At 40.9% G+C, this 22,885-nt stretch overlaps 1 protein-coding gene and 1 pseudogene across 1 annotated transcript in view; both read right to left on the bottom strand.

Annotated features, from left to right (window-relative positions):
- Positions 1 to 1,985: 1,985 nt before the first annotated feature.
- Positions 1,986 to 6,595, bottom strand: LOC125371667 (annotated as a pseudogene).
- Positions 6,596 to 11,010: 4,415 nt separating this feature from the next.
- Positions 11,011 to 22,885, bottom strand: part of LOC125371675 — a 58,186-nt gene continuing 46,311 nt past the window's right edge. Inside the window, exons 2-6 of the mRNA XM_048385453.1 lie at positions 18,455 to 18,627; positions 17,659 to 17,796; positions 16,364 to 16,457; positions 13,975 to 14,098; positions 11,011 to 12,196 (exon numbers count right to left, since the gene is read on the bottom strand). Of these exons, the coding sequence (XP_048241410.1) occupies positions 12,122 to 12,196; positions 13,975 to 14,098; positions 16,364 to 16,457; positions 17,659 to 17,796; positions 18,455 to 18,623 (600 nt within the window). The 5' untranslated portion in view covers positions 18,624 to 18,627 and the 3' untranslated portion in view covers positions 11,011 to 12,121. The remainder of the gene's footprint in view (positions 12,197 to 13,974; positions 14,099 to 16,363; positions 16,458 to 17,658; positions 17,797 to 18,454; positions 18,628 to 22,885) is intronic.

Below are 22,885 nucleotides of genomic sequence, written 5' to 3'. Positions count from 1 at the left end.
CATCAATTTCTATATTTTATGTTATCCATGTACAGTTCCATCAAGTTCTACACTTTATGTCATCCATGTACAGTTCCAGAAAGTTCAACATTTTATGTCATCCATATACAGTTCCATCAATTTCTATATTTTATGTTATCCATGTACAGTTCCATCAAGTTCTACACTGCATGTCATCCATGTACAGTTCCAGAAGGTTCAACATTTTATGTCATCCATGTACAGTTCCATCAATTTCTATATTTTATGTTATCCATGTACAGTTCCATCAAGTTCTACACTGCAGGTACACAACGGATACGCCAATAGTATGTGTAACGGACACACAGTACACTGATTGGTCAACAGTACATGTAACGGATACGTCAACAGTACACATAACGGATATGTCAACAGTACACATAACGGATAAGTCAACAGTACACATAACGGATATATCAACAGTACACATAACGGATATGTCAAATGTATATGTAACGGATATGTAAACAGTACATGATACGGTATGGTCAACAGTTCACATAACGGATATATCAACAGTACACATAACGGATATATCAACAGTACACATAACGGATAAGTCAACAGTACACATAACGGATATGTCAAATGTATATGTAACGGATATGTAAACAGTACATGATACGGTATGGTCAACAGTTCCCATAACCGATATGTCAACAGTACACATAACGGATACATCAACAGTACACATAACGGATATGTCAACCGTACACGTAACGGATATGTCAACAGTACACATAACGGATATATCAACAGTACACATAACAACTATGTCAACCGTACACATAACCGATATGTCAACAGTACACATAACGGATATGTCAACAGTACATATAACGGATATATCAACCGTACACGTAACGGATATGTCAACAGTACACATAACGGACATGTCAACAGTACACATAACGGATATTCAACAGTACACATAACGGATATATCAACAGTACACATAACGGATATGTCAACCGTACACGTAACGGATATGTCAACAGTACACATAACGGACATGTCAACAGTACACATAACGGATATGTCAACCGTACACATAACGGATATGTCAACAGTACACATAACGGATATGTCAACCGTACACATAACGGATATGTCAACAGTACACATAACGGATGTGTCAACAGTACACATAACGGATATGTCAACAGTACACATAACGGATATGTCAACCGTACACATAACGGATATGTCAACAGTACACATAACGGATATGTCAACAGTACACATAACGGATATGTCAACAGTACACATAACGGATATGTCAACAGTACACATAACGGATGTGTCAACAGTACACATAACGGATATGTCAACAGTACACATAACGGATATGTCAACCGTACACATAACGGACATGTCAATGTGGGTTGAGGGGGAAGTTATACAGTATGCAAGGTGATGGAAATATCAGGCACACGACCTTATTACCTTTAATCCTGTTGTACTATGTAATCCTTTTCAGATCATAAAGATCATTCAGTGATCGAGTTGTTCTCGATCCTCTACCTTAGTGATTGGAATCCATGGTTGTCATCCAGGGTACGGTCAGGTGAGACGTCTTGGAACTGACCATGAGCTTTAAGTATTTACTCTATCAACCCCACTCTGCTGTGAAGGCTCTACCTGAACACCAGGTACCCGCGTCTCATCACCTACCCAGTACCTGAACAGTGGTAGTCAGCCAGGGTACGGTCAGGTGAGACGTCTTGGAACTGACCATGAGCTTTAAGTATTTACTCTATCAACCCCACTCTGCTGTGAAGGCCCCTACCTGAACATCAGATGCCCGTGTCTCATCACCTACCCAGTACCCGAACCTAAATAACGTACAGCTAAAAAGGCCTGTTCTGGCAAAGTCAGTATATATGAATTTTACGTTTCACAATAATGTTTATTTTAGTTTATTCAATTTAACTGACAATTAACTGGTTATTATATTCCCGAGATCAAGTTGCACTTACCTTCCCGTCAAAGAACTCCTTCACAGGTTGCTGATTCTTGGGTATCTCAGTTGATTCTCCGATCATTATGATGTCATGGATGTCCGTCCGATTCAAATATGCCTCATTCAAAGCGAACTGCATGTAACTTAAAGTTGATTCAAACAAGTCCTGACAAAAGAAAAAGGTTACAGTAATAGAACGCTTATGATATGACAATGCAGCATCATTTAAGACTTGGGTTAACATCTTAGTTCTTGGGAATTAACTTTTTCTTTGCCCTCAGTTATTGAAGGTTCATGATTTATATTTATAAAATGTGTGTACGTACTGTGTTAAGTTCCTCCAGCCTAGCTCTAGTGAGGACTTCAGAGAAATCATGGCCGCCCATGAGTGACTCGATCTCCACCCGGGTCTGATGCTGGGAGGACAGAGCTCTCTTCGCCTTCTCCATCTCACGACGCAGTTTCTGGATGACCCCACTGTTCTCACGTAGGTCCTGCCTCCTTCGTATTGTAATGTTGGATGAAAAACTCAATCAGCCTCTGGTTGATGTCTTGACCACCTGCAAGAGAATGCATGGAAATTCAAAGAGATTAAATGGTATAAATAAAATAAGACAATGGAGTGTTTTTCAAATATTGTGTTATTTATTGATTGAATAATATGTGACTGTTAATTCTGTTGAAGAATAAATTTACAGCTGTTTTCACTTACACTAATCGTATCAGTAATTAACTGCTGCTGAATGTTATGTCAAGTATGTTTAGTGTATTTGCAAACATTCCTCGGAAAAAAGAATGAACAATATCTCCAGAACCAGCACAGGAAGAACATCTGATCGATACAGCAGCATGTATGAATGTAACGGGCACTCGTTATGTGGTAGGTATCTGGTAAATTCGATCTGACTTCAACTGACTTCAGAAAACTCGTAGGATCTTACAGTTAGTTTTACCAAAGAAATATACCTTGATGTGTGTCTCCGTTCACTTTATGCATACATGGCATCACTAGACAAGTGGTGCAACAGTAGGATAAGATTTAGATATACAACTTACCTAGATGTGTGTCTCCGTTCACTTCATGAATACATGGCATCAGTAAACCCGTAGTGAAAACAGTAGGATGAGGTCATAGGTGACCTACATGTCCACATCTACACTGTCAGGAGACATAGGGGTGGAACAGTAGGATAAGATCTAGGTGGCCAACTTACCTGGATGTGTGTCTCCGTTCACTTTGTGTATACATGGCATCACTAGACAAGTGGTGCAACAGTAGGATGAGATTTAGATATACAACTTACCTAGATGTGTGTCTCCGTTCACTTCATGAATACATGGCATCAGTAAACCCGCAGTGAAAACAGTAGGATGAGGTCATAGGTGACCTACATGTCCACATCTACACTGTCCACATGCTTACCTAGATGTGTGTCTCCGTTAGTGGCCACAACTTCAAACACGCCGTAGTCGGTCTTCACGATTGACACGTCAAACGTGCCCATTCCCAAGTCAAACACAAGGATGTTCTTTTCACCGTCTGACTTGTCAAGGCCGTACGCTATAGAGGCAGCAATTCTACAAAATACAGTTTATGTTACCACCACCACCATCATCATCAATCATCAATCATCACCCATCCATCTATCAATCCATCCATCCATCCAATACTAATATGATCTTAATTGTACCAAATTAACCAAATGTGTGATCTTGCGTTTTTTGTCAAATATTTATACAGAGTGTTTTATGGTTGTGTTTATTGTTGTGACACTCGAGAGAAGACTTTAAATGATGTGAGGATCAACGATACTTTCACAAGTAACCGCAGCACCTCAAAGTTGCCAAACTGCAGTCTTATACAAGGCAGTAATTACGTCTAAACATGACGGGAAATTGACTTTAGACGACGGAGCCTTCCGAGCCGACCAGTCCCCTAATGCACCAAGCAAGGTCCACAGAAAGGGATCTACCAAGAATCAGGTCAGTATATGATAAAATTATGCAGTTTAATGTGTGCATTTCGATACAACAATACTTGCAACACCAACACTTGGTTGTAAAGAATAGGCGACATCAAGATGCTAACGGTTCATAGATTAGGCGTAGAATGTTTAGCCCAGCGATGGTGCCGGCGTCTTTGGTTGCCATCCTCTGGGCGTCATTGAAGTAGGCGGGGACGGTGACAACAGCATTGGTGACGTTCTGGGTCATGTACGTCTCTGCTGTCTTCTTCATCTTCGACAACATCATCGCCGAGATCTCCTCGGGAGCGAACACCATGTCCTCTGACCAACTTCTAACTTGGATGTGCAGCATGTTGTCCTCGTTTATTACCTGATTAATAAACATGTTGATAAATACCTTGTTTTCTAGCCAAACGTTAAGCGGATTTCCTTCTTCTTTCCTGACAAATATACACGCTAATAAACGTCTTTTTAGTGCTTGCTTTTGCTTGAAACATCCCCCATCCGAATTAGTTACCATCTGTGAAGATTAACTGGCTGATGTATGAGGAAATATGGGACACACGAAAATCTTTTGATGCTTAAAGTAATATTGACACAGCTCTGTATAGAAGTTGTTGTTGTTGTTTGTTGTTAAACGCCGCATTCAGCAATATTCCAGCTATGTGACGGTGGTCTGTTAATAATCTAGTCTTGACCAGACAATCCAGTATTCACATCATGAGCATCGATCCACGCAATTGGGATACGAAGTCAGCGAGCCTGACCACCCGATCTCGTTAGTCACCTCTTACGACAAGCAAAGCCGCATTTTACGTCACGCATGGTTTGCTGAAGACCTATCCTACCCCGGATCTTCGCGGGTCCTTTACAGATTAATAAACAAATGAGAAGTGCCAGATTAATAAACAAATGAAAGTGTAAATACCACGCACCTTGAAAGGATATCGTTGGATGTCCCGCTGCACGGAAGGGTAATCCCAGGTGCGGCCAATCAGACGCTTGACGTCAAAGACGGTGTTCTCTGGGTTGGTGGTCAGTTGGTTCCTGGCTGCGTGTCCGATCAGGGTCTCCCCATCCGGAGTGAATGCCACATAGGAGGGGGTGATCCTGTTCCCTTGTTCATCGGGGATGATCTCCACCCGGTCATTCCTGAACACGCCAACACTGAAACATTACACAACGTTACATTACATATATTTTTCTTTATAATTTATAATAATTCCCCATCGATACCCATGACATAATCGGAGGGTACAGCCAGCTTAACTGCGGAGTCACGAAGGGGTGGCAGAACATTTATGATTCAAAGTTTCGACCAGATTATATTTTTATGGTTTGTCTGCACTATATCCGTAGGCTGAAAATTTACTACAGTTGGTATAGGCATTTGTGTACTCACCAGGTGAAAGTTGTCCCGAGACATGGTGTTTAATACAGTTGGTATTTTTATTTGTGTACTCACCAGGTGAAGGTTGTTCCAAGACATTGTGTTTAAAACAGTTGGTATAGATAGATAGATAGATAGATAGATAGATAGATAGATAGATAGATAGATAGATAGATAGATAGATCATGATGTGTACTACAGTTGATATAGGTATGTGTACACTCACCAGGTGAAGGCTGTTCCCAGACATGGTGAGTACTACAGTTGGTATAGGTATTTGTAAACTCACCAGGTGAAGGTTGTTCCCAGACTTTGTGTGTACTACAGTTGGTATAGGTATTTGTATACTCACCAGTTGAAGGTTGTTCCCAGACTTTGTGTGTACTACAGTTGGTATAGGTATTTGTATACTCACCAGGCGAAGGCTGTTCCCAGACATGGTGAGTACTACAGTTGGTATAGGTATTTCTGTACTCACCAGTTGAAGGTTGTTCCCAGACATGGTGTTTAATACAGTTGGTATAGGTATTTGTATACTCACCAGTTGAATGTTGTTCCCAGACATGGTGTTTACTACAGTTGGTATTGGTATTTGTATACTCACCAGGTGAAGGTTGTTCCCAGACATGGTGTTTACTACAGTTGGTATAGGTATTTGTATACTCACCAGTTGAAGGTTGTTCCCAGACTTTGTGTGTACTACCGTTGGTATAGGTATTTGTATACTCACCAGGCGAAGGCTGTTCCCAGACATGGTGAGTACTACAGTTGGTATAGGTACTTGTGTACTCACCAGTTGAAGGTTGTTCCCAGACATGGTGTTTACTACAGTTTGTAAAGGTATTTGTATACTCACCAGGTGAAGGTTGTTCCCAGACATGGTGTGTACTACAGTTGGTATAGGTATTTGTATACTCACCAGGCGAAGGCTGTTCCCAGACATGGTGAGTACTACTGTTGGTATAGGTATTTCTGTACTCACCAGTTGAAGGTTGTTCCCAGACATGGTGTGTACTACAGTTGGTAAAGGTATTTGTATACTCACCAGGTGAAGGCTGTTCCCAGACATGGTGAGTACTACAGTTGGTATAGGTGTTTGTGTACTCACTAGGTGAAGGTTGTTCCCAGACATGGTGTGTACTACAGTTGGTATAGGTATTTGTATACTCACCAGGTGAAGGTTGTTCCAAGACACAGTGTTTACTACAGTTGGTATAGGTATTTGTATACTCACCAGGTGAAGGTTGTTCCCATGTCTATTCCCATAACAGGTTACAGATCCTCAACATCCTTGGGAGTCGTGCAGGCTTGCCCGTGCCAACGTGTTGTCAATAGCAACAGCGCTACACATGTAGGCATTGTACGCATGTTGTTGTGTCGGTTTAACTGTCGGAAATAATCGGACTGTCATAAAGAAACTCCGCCGTGTGATACCCGAGTGTAATCAAACCAGTGGGCAGTATTCTGTAAAAGACATGAACAAGTGACGATTGATACGAAGGCAGACTATATGCAAATCAGCTTGATGTCTAAGCATGACATTCCACCACCACTGCTTCTGCCACCTCCACAACTACTACCACTACTACTACCGCTGCTACTACTACAAGTACTACTACCACTACTACTACTGTTGCTGCTGCTACTACTACAATTACTACTACCAATGCTACTACTGCTGCTACTCCCCATCCTCCACTACTACTACCACCATCACAACTGCTACAACCAGTACTACTACTACTACTACTACCACCACCGCTGCTGCTCCTACTACTGCAGCTACCACGCCTCTTCCTACTACTACTACTACTTCCACTGCTACTTCTAATACTACTACTGTTGCTGCTACTACTACCAGTACTACTACTGCTGCTACTACGCACTTCTCCTACTACTACTAGGAGTGAGTGAGTGAGTTGGGTTTAACGCCGCTTTGAACATTTTTACAGTTATATCACGGCGTGTCAGCTAAATGTGGGAGGAAAGCCCGAAGTGATGCAGGTCTCAGACGTTTACCACTTCGGTGAAACCCACGAGCACGGGTATGGTGCTGACAAACCTAGAAACATAATCGGGGCGAACCGGGATTCGAACCCACAATCATAGGTTTCTGGCGTGCCCATGGGACGCAACTCTGCACAGCGAATCGCGGCGCCTTAGACGACTGGGCCATCCGTGCCCCCCCTACTACTAGGACTACTAAGACTACTACTACTACTACTACTACTACTACTACTACTACTCCTACTTCTACTCCTACCTTTACTTCTTCTACTACTACCACTCCTACTACTGTGACTACTACTTCTTCTTCTACTCCCACTGCTCCTACTCCGACCGCTACTACTACTGCTGCTGCTACTATAACAACTCCTACTAGTACTGCCACTACAATTATTACTGCTGCTACTACTCATTCTTCTGCCACTACTGCTACGTCTATTACTTCTACTGCTACACTGCTATTGCTACAACTACTTCTACTACTGCTACTTCTACTGCGACTACTACTGCCACAACTACTACTATTATTGTTCCCACTGATGCTGTAGCTGCTGATATTACCTGTCATTACAAGTACACCTTATATTATTATTACATTTCACTTAACTCACTTCTGCTGTTCGTGTTACTGTTGCTATAGTAACTACACGTACTGAGACTGATGTTTGCAATAGGCGACAAAATGGACCAGGCGGCCAGTCTCGGTCGCTTGGTATATTGCGACTGATGGTACCCGACGGCGTGGCACTTTGCTCAGTATATCAACCACTGGTATGTCTGGCTAAAACACCTGGAATGGTGTAAGAGTGACTATTACCACTTCTGCTACAACCGCTTGTGTTGTTGCAATACGATCAAAATTAAACATGAACTACGTTTCAAATTATTTTCTTTCAAATAATGTATATAGATTAAACTATAAAAAAAATATGAGGTGAACAAATATATTATTGTAATATCTATCTAAAATAACTTGGAAACACATTGACCAACCGACATCGAGTTAAAATAATTAGCTCACGTACCTGTATTTTCAATTGAAATACGGCTGAAGGCTGTTATCGTTCCTAGCTACGTATAGAGTCATTTTCCCACAATCTTTGTTATCGCATGGAGAATACAGAGAGACATGTAACAGCTAAATAAGTTGCTAAAGTGATCTATAGAGCTATATTCGACAGAGCAGAGAGACAGAAGACCATCATATCAACCAGCATTGATATAACCCGCCTATAGCGGCGTGGCCTATATCGACTGGTAAGCGAGGCCGGATTCATACTCTCTGATTGGCTGGCGACAGCCTACTGTATGAAAGCTGTTGTCGGTGTACTGCAGTCGTAGATGATGAAATGTTCTTTAGCTGTAAGTCAATGCGGGTTATGGATACAGTCGGGTGTAGCCTATATCGGCTGCCTTATACCTCATGTTAAAGGACAGTAGATATTTGTTGTCCACGATATTCAATGAATGAATGAATGAATGAATGAATGAATGAATGAATGAATGAATGAATATCCAACAGGACGTGGTGTACTTGACTAGCAACACTTGTGTACCGCATGTTGAAGCACAATAGATGTGTGTGTGAGTTTGTGCGTCGTGAAGACTTTTTAAAACTTGGAATTATGTAAAATAACTTCTGAGCATTTGACAGTAAATGTCTGTTCTTTATCCACACGATAGACTTAGCTTTAGTGACGAAGTGGTAACGATAACTTATAGGCCGCTGAGATGAGGTATAAAACAACATTCAACCTGATTCTTATTCCATTACTCGATACCTTCTCGAGTGACACGCAATGTCTTACTTTGGGACGGAGTATCTAAAAGGTTGTGCCAATTGCAACCGAATGAGTATTTGACTTTCATACAGCTTGGTAAGGGGTCAGTTAAAGAATCCAATGTCCGGTACTTCCTTCCCCAGGTTTAGTACCGTGACTTATCCCTCACAAGCAACTGTGAAACTGTTGAAACCATCACACAGATCTTAACTTAGAAAACGATGAGATATGCTGCTTGTTGCTGTATGCTGTATGCTTTCAAGCTGTTGAGAATATGGTAATGAGTAGACTGGCATGATTAGAAAACAAATACATTGCGCGTTTGTTGAACTGTTAAACTTAAACAAAACTTGATCTTGTCGTATGGAAAACGTCTTCGCCCCAAATTTGAGGAGCTGATTCTTACACAACATCAAACTTATGAAATGTTCCCCCCATAATTCAAGATGCATCAAATAACTCAGACCCACATCAACACTTTTAACTTGTTGGGAATGTGTTGATGAGTAGGGTGGCATGATAAAAAAACAAATTCACAGCGTGGTTGAAACTGTGACGTCTTTGTGGTTGGCAAACACTGATATACATATATGTACATGTACCGCAACACTCATCACATATAATTAACTTCTTCTTCAAAATCAAATACATACCCGTCTCTGGTACGCGAATATGAAAAGTATTTCTCTCCATCACAAACGCGCAGATATCTAGTATTGTCCCCATGATACATGTACATATCCTTGTTCTCGTATCCAAATCGGGGGCACGGGTCGCCACTCGTCTGGGGCAATTCGCTGTGCAGAGTTGCGTCCATTTGGCACGCCAGAAACCTATGATTGTGGGTTCGAAAACCCGTTCGCCTCGATTATATTATGCTGACACGCCGTGATATAACTGGGCCACTGTGAAAAAGAGGCGTTAGCCCAACACACGCACACACTCGTATCCCAATTGCAGTGACAGTGATCATATCGTTAATCACAGGATTGTCTTGTCTAGACTCGATTTTTTACAGACCACCGCCATATAGATGGACTATTGCTGAGTGCGGCGTTAAACAACACATCATTCATCCTCCATACCACACTTGTACATAACTACATGGGTAGCCATATCACATGCAGTCTACATGCCATACTCCACAGTGCAGTCCTCTCGACTTGAGGCCTGGGTAGCCATGTCAAATGTAGTCTACAGGCCAAACTCCACAGTACAGTCCTCTCGACCTGAGGCCTGGGTAGCCATGTCACATGTAGTCTACATGCCTTACTCCACAGTGCAGTCCTCTCGACCTGAGGCCTGGGTAGCCATGTCACATGTAATCTACATGCCATACTCCACAGTGCAGTCCTCTCGACCTGAGGCCTGGGTAGCCATGTCACATGTAATCTACATGCCATACTCCACAGTGCAGTCCTCTCGACCTGAGGCCTGGGTAGCCATGTCACATGTAATCTACATGCCATACTCCACAGTGCAGTCCTCTCGACCTGAGGCCTGGGTAGCCATGTCACATTTAGTCTACAGGCCATACCCCACAGTGCAGTCCCCTCGACTTGAGGCCTGGGGAGCCATGTCACATGTAGTCTACATGCCTTACTCCACAGTGCAGTCCTCTCGACCTGAGGCCTGGGTAGCCATGTCACATGTAGTCTACAGGCCATACCCCACAGTGCAGTCCCCTCGACTTGAGGCCTGGGGAGCCATGTCACATGTAGTCTACAGGGCACACTCCACAATGCAGTCCTCCTGACTCGAGGTCTGGGACGCCATGTCATAAACAGTGTCTGGTATACACTGTTTGCGTCAGTCAAGTTTGTTTCATTATCAGTACTCAGTCAGCAATGCGACCACTTCTAAATACTGAGGATAAAGATGGAAATGAAAAGATCTTTATTTTCATATTGTACACAAAATATAGTGTTACTCCTACTGATACGCTTGCTAACTATTTATATACAGAGAACGTCTTCTAGCTACATCGTATCACCATGAATTGCTTGGAAAACATCAGGCGAGGACAAACCAGTGAACAATAACTTGTGTAATAAGATTAACAGGTCTCCTATAGTGAGTACGTCGGCATTATAGCAGCAATATGGCGACTGTCTCCTATATACAACGAGTAATCACAACAGAGGACAGCTAGGTAAGATGTATACGTGTAACGATTACTGACAGAGATGCGATCATTTGTTGTTCTGATGATGTAGCGCCATCACGTTGTGACATCCTAAATATACAATGTTCTGGCATTATCACATACTGTTCTCGTGTTTCAACACAAATTATACAAACCATACACACTATCCTGCTTTCAATCATGGAACGACTGTGCAAATGATCGGTTCAGAGTCTAGTCCGGGCTTTAAAAGTTATATTGTGCCAGCCCACTCAGATACCAGGCTATAGCTTCAACATGAATCCCCAACTCAGACACACAGTACGGACTCATATAACACCCATTGTGTCTATAGTCAGGCTGGGAAACAACAAGTACCATGTTATAACGCATTTTTGTATGATGCGGTCGGGGATAGAATCAATGGCCTTCGCTCTCCAGGCAGACGCTATATCCAAAAGACCACGGAGGCGGTCTGCATGAAGCAGGATAGGACAACAATATAGTCATATATTTGTACATGATAGTACAGTGAATACATATCGACATTGAGTAATGGGACAACATGAATTGACAATGACGAATGGAAGAATCATCAAACGTTTCTTTCTAAATTGATAGGTGTACGGACTGACGAGTTTACAATATTTACTCGACATGAATAACACCTGTACGCGTTACACATGTAATGGTATTATTCAGAATAATAAGTAAGTCATAAGTAAGGTCATCAGTTGGTTATGTGTTGTGTGAGCTGTGGTCTGAAACGGGGATGTTGAGGGGCCAGCAGAAGGAGCAGGTCAGTGGTCAGTTGGTGAACAATTGGAGCAGGTCACTGGTGCACGTAGGAATGTTTTTGAGTTACATTCAGTGACCAGCCTTACGTTGCTGTACATATCTTGCAAAAGGCGCGGTGTCCTGTAGTCCTTTATGTATTATCCACTGCAACAGCAAACACACGTGTATGTAAGGCAGGTACTGATAGCATTATAGCTGAAATATATATCGAAAAGGTAGCAGAACAAAGAATGTGTGCTGGCTTCATGATAACCTATCTATGATACATGTCGTATAAATATATTGGAGTATCATAATTACCCAGGGTAAGATCTATCTTAAATCGATTATAGATGCACTAATCAAAGTAAACCTTAAAAAAGCACAAGGTTTGTTTATTGTATTGCAAACTTTTACATCAAACTATTGATGGGGGACAATATTTATTTCTTAAGAAATATCAACATAATACTAACCACAGGGAAATGATCACTGAATTATTTTTTGTTATGTCGCTATTTCAAAACAATTTGTCAACTATAAGCAAAATAATTACTTATCCATTGAAAAAGGAAGTGAAAATGAAGTCATCCATATGATTGTTCAACTCGTCACGTAAAACACTTATGTTAATATGAATAAAGATGTGTACCACAGGCAGGGTAATCTTCCAAATAAAAGCAATATAGATGTGTGTATAAATATAGTGACACAGGTAGAGTGGTAGTACAAATGAAACTAATATAGATATGTATATAAACAGAGGGACACAGGTAGAATGGTGGTACAAATGAAAGCAATATAGATATGTGTATAAATAAAGGGACACAGGTAGAGTGGTGGTACAAATGAAAGCAAAATAGATATGTGTATAAATATAGGGACACAGGTAGAGTGGTGGTACAAATGAAAGCAATATAGATATGTGTATAAATATAGGGACACAGGTAGAGTGGTGGTACAAATGAACCTAATATAGATATGTGTATAAATATAGGGACACAGGTAGAGTGGTGGTACAAATGAACCCAATATAGATATGTGTATAATTTAAGGGACACAGGTAGAGGGGTGGTACAAATGAAACCAATATAGATATGTGTCTAAATATAGGGACACAGGTAGAGTGATGGTACAAATGAAAGCAATATAGATATGTGTATAAATATAGGGACACAGGTAGAGTGGTGGTACAAATGAAAGCAATATAGATATGTGTATAAATATAGGGACACAGGTAGAGGGGTGGTACAAATGAAAGCAATATAGATATGTGTATAAATATAGGGACACAGGTAGAGTGGTGGTACAAATGAAACTAATATAGATATGTGTATAAATATAGGGACACAGGTAGAGGGGTGGTACAAATGAAAGCAATATAGATATGTGTATAAATATAGGGACACAGGTAGAGTGGTGATACAAATGAAAGCAATATAGATATGTATATAAACAGAGGGACACAGGTAGAGTGGTTGTACAAATGAAACCAATATAGATATGTGTATAAATTTAGGGACACAGGTAGAGTGGTGGTACAAATGAAACCAATATAGATATGTGTATAAATATAGGGACACAGTTAGAGTGGTAGTACAAACGAAACTAATATAGATATGTGTATAAACGGAGGGACACAGGTAGAGGGGTGGTACAAATGAAACCAATATAGATATATGTATAAACAGAGGGACACAGGTAGGGGGGTGGTACAAATGAAACCAATATAGATATTTGTATAAACATAGGGACACAGGTAGAATAGTGGTACAAATGAAACCACTGACAATGTACGAGTTTGAACATTGGGACACAGTTTGTGTAGTGATTGTATAGTTACAACATATTTAGCAACACCATCCACGTCAGGCTCACTCTTCAACATAAGTCAGTATAAAGTCAGCCGTGAGTGGGATCAGAGTGACTCCTGGCCCTCCTACCTCTGTAAATGTCATGCCACAGCAGCACCAACACACAAAGTCCAAGTAATGACCATGAAACACCTGGCCGACCTTCCCCTTGGCTCTCTGTAGCGCCTGTCTCCCGCTGTACTTCTGTCCCGCACTGAAATAAAGTACGGAGTGAGTACATGTACACACATGTTGTAAGGTTGTTTCCCCTCCCGTGTCTTCTGCCCTCCATGTAAGAGTTGTGTCCATAACATAACCAAACCATGCCCATCTACTGATTATCTGTGAACATGTGCGGCATAGATTACAGCTGTAGCTCAACATGTCACTAATTACATGCTGTCAGGATATTTTTATATACAATCTACCTGTGAATTGAGACCAATATATACAACACTGAAAATAGAGTGCTGATGTGGGCAACAGTACATGTTCGACTTGTTTGACGTTCACTTAACATTTTACTGCCGCTTCAACCAATATTGTTCTTTAAACTCAAACGGATCACAGCCAGGAGAAAGATCGATTTTTATTATGATACACTACCATGGGAAAACGTGTGTATTCCTTAATTTGCTGAAAGATATTTATTTACAAAATATATACAATCTCCCGTTAGTTAATACATTACTCTGATATTATGCATATGATGCTAATATCTATTAAAGATACGTGTTAGTAAATGTCTGGGGAAATAAATGAAACTGATACAGGCAGTAGACCTATACAACTTGGAGTTAACAAGAGCGGCCTGAAGTAAGAGTGTACAGGCGACAGTATCATATAAAGACACTACCGGTAGACTTATCCACACCTAGCGCAGGGATCTCTGGGTCTGTTACTCGGCATTTCTCAGAATCACTGTTCGGAGTTAACCTGACCATTGATTAACCTTTGCGTGAATGTGTATATTAAAGCCGTCATAGTACACACAATGTTTATATTGGGCCATGCGTTGATTATGTACAACGTTGTACGCAAACTGATAAATTGTATTGCATTTTTTATTGTATTTTGTGATGGACAACATTCAACATCATGACAAACTGATGTAATATCGAACATGCTTGATGTTAGAATAAATGCCCAAATATATCCCGCCTTTGTTAAGCAATCCAACATTGATGCCTTCAAACAAACAAAATACTTTAATAACAGTTAATAAATATCTAAATATTACCCTGCTTCTATCAATGACTCCAACATTGATGAGTTTAGACTACAGGCGGTTAATAGATACTAACATAACAGTATAAATATATTTCCTGCAGATGTACTGACAAAACACAATGTAATATTCTTACACAATCACGTAAGATATGATGATAATTATATGATTAGGCGTATTTCATATTGTTACAGATATAAAGATAGTTCTGGATGACCCTTGAACATCAACCTATTACCTGGGAACAAGGATTGCCAATGCTTTACAATCAGCTCCGTCACCTTAGGCTGACCGTCCACATGTAACTGACATGCAACGATCATGCTGTTCAAAGCAGCGATGGAACATTCATTCGGACTTATCATTACACCATCTTACATTACTTGCCATGGCAAAATAGTGAGTGAGTGAGTTGGGTTTAACGCCGCTTTTAACAGTATTCCAGTTATATCGCGGCGTGTTAGCTTAATGTGGGAGGAAAGCCCGAAGTGATGCAGGTCTCAGACGTTTACCACTTCGGTGAAACCCACGAGCACGGGTATGGTGCTGACAAACCTAGAAACATAATCGGGGCGAACCGGGATTCGAACCCACAATCATAGGTTTCCGGCGTGCCCAAGGGACGCAGCTCTGCACAGCGAATGGCGGCGCCTTAGACGACTGGGCCACCCGCCTCCCGGCCCCCCCCTGGCAAAATAATGTACTCATTATATTGATTATGTATTCAATGATACACACCTTGATATTAGTCAGAGATCACGTGGTATTCGTGTGCATATTTTTGATAATGATACTAGAAGAAATAAATATGGTTTTTTTGTAAAACATTTCCCATTGTGTGATGTCTTGTTTCAAAGTGGGATTAATATGATTAATAATTGGGGACTGATATCCATTCAAAGGGACAGATAAGAAAGCTATGCGAACGTTACATGAAAAGTACACCCATAGCTGTCAAGAAGACAGATTAACAATATTCACAAGGTTAGAGTAATTAAGAATAACACCAGTTTCACCTTGCCTGTAACGCATGCAGTTTGTCATATAGTTTAACAGGCCCGATCTATCTAGCATACAGAATAATAGAAACTCAATGGAAATCATAAACACCATATACAGCGCCGCTGAATGCAATATTGAAGAAGAATTTTGATGTCTAAGACTTGTTGATCTTGCTTAAATTAGAACATATAATCAGGTAGATTACACAACTGAAGTGAACAGCATACATCATGGGATCGTCGCACTTACAAAAATGGAAATGAAGTGAAATGTTCCTCCACATTTATTGGTTCTAGGACGATCTTGCCAGTCTCTTCATCCTGCATGATATTCATCCCGTCTCCTGCAATACACACCTAGAGGTAGGTCACATGTTTACACACTGCATACAGTCATAGAGGGGTGACCAACTGTTGTGAGGGTGATATATTAGAAACTAAATATCTCGTATACATTTAGACTGGCATACTTGGTAACATAGTCTCGTAGAATCAGGTAACTGAGAAAGGCGATCATCTAGTTTGATCTCGGAGAATCAAACAGGGTTATCTTAAAATTACTACTATCACTGTATTCAAGCCTCTGACACTAAGAAGCATGAACTGATGATAGTGAGTGAGGTTTTACAACACTGTAGCAGTATTTAAGCAATAAAAGGACTTAATGATCAGTCATTACGCTTGATCTTCACGAACTGTACTTAAATGGGGAAACTAACATAAGACTTCAATATCTGTAATTATTTTAACTACCCCAGGATGAAGCAGTGAGATATCTCTGATATTTATATATTTATATTTAGGTGATTATTAGTAGCAAGGTAGTACATACCAAATGTGGCAATTGTTGTCAGAAATACGTTTGTATCCGCATTATATTACCTCAACACCCCCACAGTATTACATACCACAGCGACCACACTGGGGAAAAGATGCTTCAACTATATCAGTTAACACTGGGTCATGTATCCAAACAGTAACAAAGTTCTGCAAGCAGATGCTAGTGGGTCATATCACGCTATTTCACTAAAGATCGATCACAGATTATTTGGGAGTTTTTAAAAATCACAATGAAGGTAGGTAATACACAATATTCGGTATCAAATTTGACATTTTCTATGAGTGGACCACCTCCATGGTTTAGTGGATAGATCATCTGCCCCGAGAGCGGAAGGTCGGTGACTGTCCATGGCCTCGTCACATCAAAATAGTGTATCCTGCCTGGTGCCCGGCATTAAGGGGAAAAACCAAGGACTGGTCAGACTGGAGTCAGTATACATGTGCTGTGACTGAGTGGGGTATACATGTTAGACTGCAGCATGATTTCTCAGTTGGCTGAATCCGTAAAACCGTCATTTATTAGTCCGGACTAGTAAACACACCGTTCATGCATGTCTCAATAGATGTGAAATAATCTTGAATGCGACATTAAAACTCAATTTCACTACATCTCATTTGTCACTAGTCTGTAGTGAGTCTTTGCATGTATGTCAACAAAGCGCCACTAGAGATATAGAGGCAGTTTTAAAAGATATTCTATCTCACCTGCATAGATAGACACAAGTGCTGTATTGTCAAAAAGCACCACATCCTCCAGCTCCAGTTCTCTCCCCTCACTGTCTACCAGTCTCACACTGGTAGTCGTGTGCACAGTGGAAGTTGATCTCAGGTCACGTGATGCATCTCCAAAACCGATTCATGTACATATAATGCTACTTCTTTAAACCAACAAACCCATGCTGCTAAACGATAGGCAATACGCATTACTCAAGTTGAATACAAAGTAAAAGTTAATTATAAGTGTGCAAATATGTGTATGACAAGTAATTGATACAGTCTCACTTTTAAAAGTAATCAAAGTATGTTTAATTTCACTGAAGGCATGAGCAATTGTGGAACTAAACTGAATTCATTCTGTTGGAGAACAACCCCACTTCCTTTCTCATATTAGTATGTTGGTTGGTTGGTTTGTTGTTTAACGCCGCACTCAGCAATATTCCAGCTATATGACGGCGGTCTGTAAATAATCGAGTCTGGAACAGACAATCCAGTGATTAATATCATGAACATTGATCCACGCAATTGGAATCGACGACATGCATCAACCAAGTCAGCGAGCCTGACCACCCGATCCCGTTAGTCGCCTTTTACGACAAGCATAGTCACCTTTTACGGCAAGCATGTGTTTCTGAAGACCTATTCTACCCCGGAATCTTCACGGGTCTATTAGTATGTAAAACCCCATTCACGTCGTCTTGTATATTGACTGAGTGAGTCAGTCAACTTGACCAGTATTTAGTAAGGTCACAGCGTGTCTTTAGTTTTGTATGGGGAACATTACCTTGTGTCACATCATGTTCCTCTGTTGGATGACACTGTTTGCAATTGTTGTGGACGTGGGTGATGTTGGTGATGTGACAGTTGCTATAAGAGATGTTGTTGTTGTCGCCGACCTGCATTCCCCCCTGTTGTGTGTCCATCACTAACGTTGTCGACGGTCTGACGGCCATGACTCTGATAAGAAATATTCAAAAATAAGCCGAACATTCCTGCATAGTAACTGTAAACTATTTACTCACAAATTCAGGCACCTGATGCATGCTCGTCGCCGATCTGTTCTATGACCCTAAACTATTTATACACAGTGGCGCCATCAACAAGTATACTCTTCGAGGGAAACATATTTGAAAATGTTACAATCCGGGTTGTAATCGACAGTCAGGTGACCGCGAGCGGTTATATTTAGCAGTGATCTTGGTCAAAAGCGCTTAAAATATTACATGTGCACGTACTTTTCTTTCAATTCGTCCTGGGCACGTCCTGCTAAATATAGTCGCTTGAAGTCACCTCAGTCGGATTGTAACCACGTGATCAAAAACTCAGTTTATCTTTTGGAAAATGGAGGTTACTGTTAGTAATAATCCTCATTTGCGAAATGTCTTGTTTTCACTTTATAAGTATAAGCATACAATCCGCTGTCTTTGTTTATTAATCATCGCGTTATTTCGTGATTCTATTTCGACCCACGAAGATCCGGGGTAGAAAAGGTCTTCAGCAATACATGCTTAAAAGGCAACGATTCTTGTCGTAAGAATCGACTAACGGGATCGGGTCGTCAGGCTCGCTGACTTGGTTGATGCATGTCATGTCATATGAAGTTTGCGCCTCTATGTTCATTACTGTGGGTATCGAGGTTAAGCTTCAACCGAAGGGCCATCCCAGTTCCCCTTTAATTAGAGCATGTTGGAGCTACATGACTTAGTTATCTCCCTACACAAGTCAATTTCTGTATGAAGACAGCATGTATTAATTTCTAGGACAAAGACATTTTTCAACAGGATCAAATTCTCGTCTAAAATACAAATTAGGTAAACCAATAACGTCGGTCATGGAATATAAACAATTACATTATGAAGACCACTGATCGAATCAATAGTCCATCAATATTGACTGACGTGAACAGCCTGCACGCCTCTCAAGTGTTTGACAACAGACACACAAGTGGTTCCTAAAACATGATTTGTTAGCTCATAGGATGTACATGCATGATTCACCTGGATAATTCATAAGGGGAATCACCTACACACGAACACGTGACATGCGATTAGATTTGTGACAAGAGCATGCGTCATACAATTACACAGCTTGGCTCCAGCTTGACACACACAGTAGACATAGCAGGGAGTGTACATGTAGGGTAGACCACTGGGGCGTGATTTGACTCGTCACGGTAGTTGCTGCTTTAATCAAACAATGTCAAGGAGGCCGGACACATTGCAAGTGATCACTGTGACTGGTGTTCACGAGTGAGTGAGTAAGTTGGGTTTAACGTCGCTTTTAACAGTATTCCAGTTATATCGCGGCGTGTCAGCTTAATGTGGGAGAAAAGTGATGCAGGTCTCGGACGTTTACCACTTCGGTGAAACCAACGAGCACGGGTATGGTGCTGACAAACCTGGAAACATAATCCGGGCGAAGCAGGATTCGAACCCACAATCATAGGTTTCCGGCGTGCCCAAGGGACGCAACTCTGCACAGCGAATCGCGGCGCCACCCGTGCCCCCGAGAGTTGGTGCTGCATTACCACACAAAGGGTTTAACCTACCGACATACATTTTACATCGACAGTTTATCATTTATTCAGTGTTCCTGTTTTGTGAAATATATGATAATGTTGATGTTCTTTCAGAGTAGGGGCGCTCGGTTAGCCTAGTGGTTAAAGCGTTCGCTCGTCACGCCGGAGACCCGGGTTCATTTCCCGACATGGGTACAATGTGTGAAGCCCATTTCGGGTGTCCCCAGCCGTGATCTTGATGGAATATTGCTAAAAGCGGCGCAAAACCATACTCACTCACTCACTCTTTCCGGGTTAGACGAAAGACACCCAACTACCTGTGCTTGTTGTAAGAGGCGGCTAAGTGCATCTGGCGGTCAGGTTAGATAACTTTAAAGTTTTCATCACCTCCCATGTGCACCATCACTTGCATTTGATGGCGTCCCCCTGATAGATATTCATTATGAATCTGATGCTAGAACTCGTGTTCGAATCTCAGGTACTGCCATTCCATATACATACATGTGTTTTAATAAATAAACACGTTTTATCAGAAGATTTCTTGCTTTCATTCTTATCCACCTCGATCCCTCGCTCAATGATGGAGCTCGTTACTTCAAGGTCCTGACACAATGCATTCATATAACATCAAAATAAAGGTCAGTGATATTGGGATGTTAAGCGGAATGCATGATAAACAATGTGTTACTTTTGTATCAATCCGTATTTAGAAAAATCAAAGTAAAAACAATTTATTACTTTTGTGTCAATACTGATCAGGAAGAACAGTTGTCAACAACACGACTGTTCGCAGTGCAGAGTTGCCTCCCTTACACTGGAAGTAAACCTGTGATCGAGTCACTTCGGGCTTTCCTCACAAATTGTAAGCTGATAGGCCGTGATATGACTGACTGTGGACAGCTGCGTTGAACCAAATCTCACTCACTCACTCACTTCTTTATACAATAGGCTTTACATCATGAAATTTGCATTGGGTTTAATAAGTTTCATAGTTAGTCTTCGTTCTTATATGAACTATATAGTGGGATTCTATCACACAATGTTTACTCAATAATGCCAGGGTATATCACAGAACGACTCGGCAGTATCCGACAGGTAGGTACCGTTGTATACCTTCAAGGGAGCTGTGTTACAACCCGTTTTGTTATAAAGTTGCAAAGTGTAATAATTATTACAAAACGGGTTGAGAGTCTTATTACAAAGTGAAATGCACATAGCAACCCGTTTTGTAATAAAGTTGCAAAGTGTAATAAACTTGGTGAATGATGCTGAAAGTGTTCAATTGGCACCCATAACTTGCTTATAAGTTCAATCAGGAACACAAACGGTCTTTACGTTAAGATTGGTTGTCATCATATCTACTTTGGATGAAAAGTTGACCTAACATTGGAATCGTTTCAAAGTGTAATAATTATTACATACCGGATTGAGAGTCTTATTACAAAGTGAAATGCACATAGCAACCCGTTTTGTAATAAAGTTGCAAAGTGTAATAAACTTGGTGAAAGATGCTGAAAGTGTTCAATTGGCACCCATAACTTGCTTATAAGTTCAATCAGGAACACAAACGGTCTTTACGTTAAGATTGGTTGTCATCATATCTACTTTGGATGAAAAGTTGACCTAACATTTGAATCGTTTCAAAGTGTAATAATTATTACAAAACGGGTTGAGAGTCTTATTACAAAGTGAAATGCACATAGCAACCCGTTTTGTAATAATTATTACACTTTGCAACTTTATTAAAAACGGGTTGTAACAGAGCTGAGAATGTCAGTTTAAAATTTCACTACTCCACTGAAGAGGTCATGATGTCATGCGCCTTGAGTAACTGAGTGAGTATAGTTTTACGCTGCTTTTAACACTATTCCAGCAATATCACGGAGTGAGACGCCAAAAAGGGGCTTCACTCATTTTACCTTGGTCGGGATTCGTACCTGTACTTTCGTTGTGAGGAGCGAACGCTTTAACTACAAGGCTACCCTACCACCATTCTCATACGCTTTAAACACGCCCCTCTATGCTTTGGAGTTGTTCGCCTTATTATCTTATATTCTATTCATCATTATATCCGGGGAGATAGGAATAGGTATAACACAAGCATGAAGTCTCATGTCGAGAATGTGTGAACAATACTTACACCCCATGTATTTCCAAGACGACACTGAATGAATATACTAGGAATATAAATGTCTCAGATTGATAAGGCGACATGTCAAATGTCTTTGTATGAACGGGTGTTAAGTGATAACCTAGTGTCTGACTTCCTACTTAAAGTATTGTACTAAAGTGAATGGAACGGACAAACCTGTGACTTAAAGGACGTGCAAAGCCTGACCACCCTATCCCCGAAGTGGACTCGTCCGACATGAATAGGATACGGGGACAATGTTTCTCAACATTCCAACAGGACGAAACTTTGAAGATTGTGTGGAAAATTAAAACATATCTTAAAGAGTTTATTAGCTGCTATCACTGTTTAAATAAACACACACACAGAGACATACACATACACGCACGTGCATCCATACGCATTCATACATACCTACGTACCTGCATCTATACTTATGTATAAAGTATATGGTTTTGTGAATAATAATCTATGTCGAGGCGTGTAAATGTTCGGCAGTGTGTAGCTGCCTTCTTATGTTAGGACTCAATGTTGACAACCCGCGAACCGTGAAGTGACATACAGGT

This window comes from Haliotis rufescens, unplaced genomic scaffold (assembly GCF_023055435.1).
Source record: "Haliotis rufescens isolate VD_foot unplaced genomic scaffold, xgHalRufe1.0.p SCAF_59, whole genome shotgun sequence".
Classification (NCBI taxonomy): domain Eukaryota; kingdom Metazoa; phylum Mollusca; class Gastropoda; order Lepetellida; family Haliotidae; genus Haliotis; species Haliotis rufescens.
Note: the sequence above shows the minus strand (reverse complement) of the source record. Positions and strands in the feature narration are given on the sequence as shown.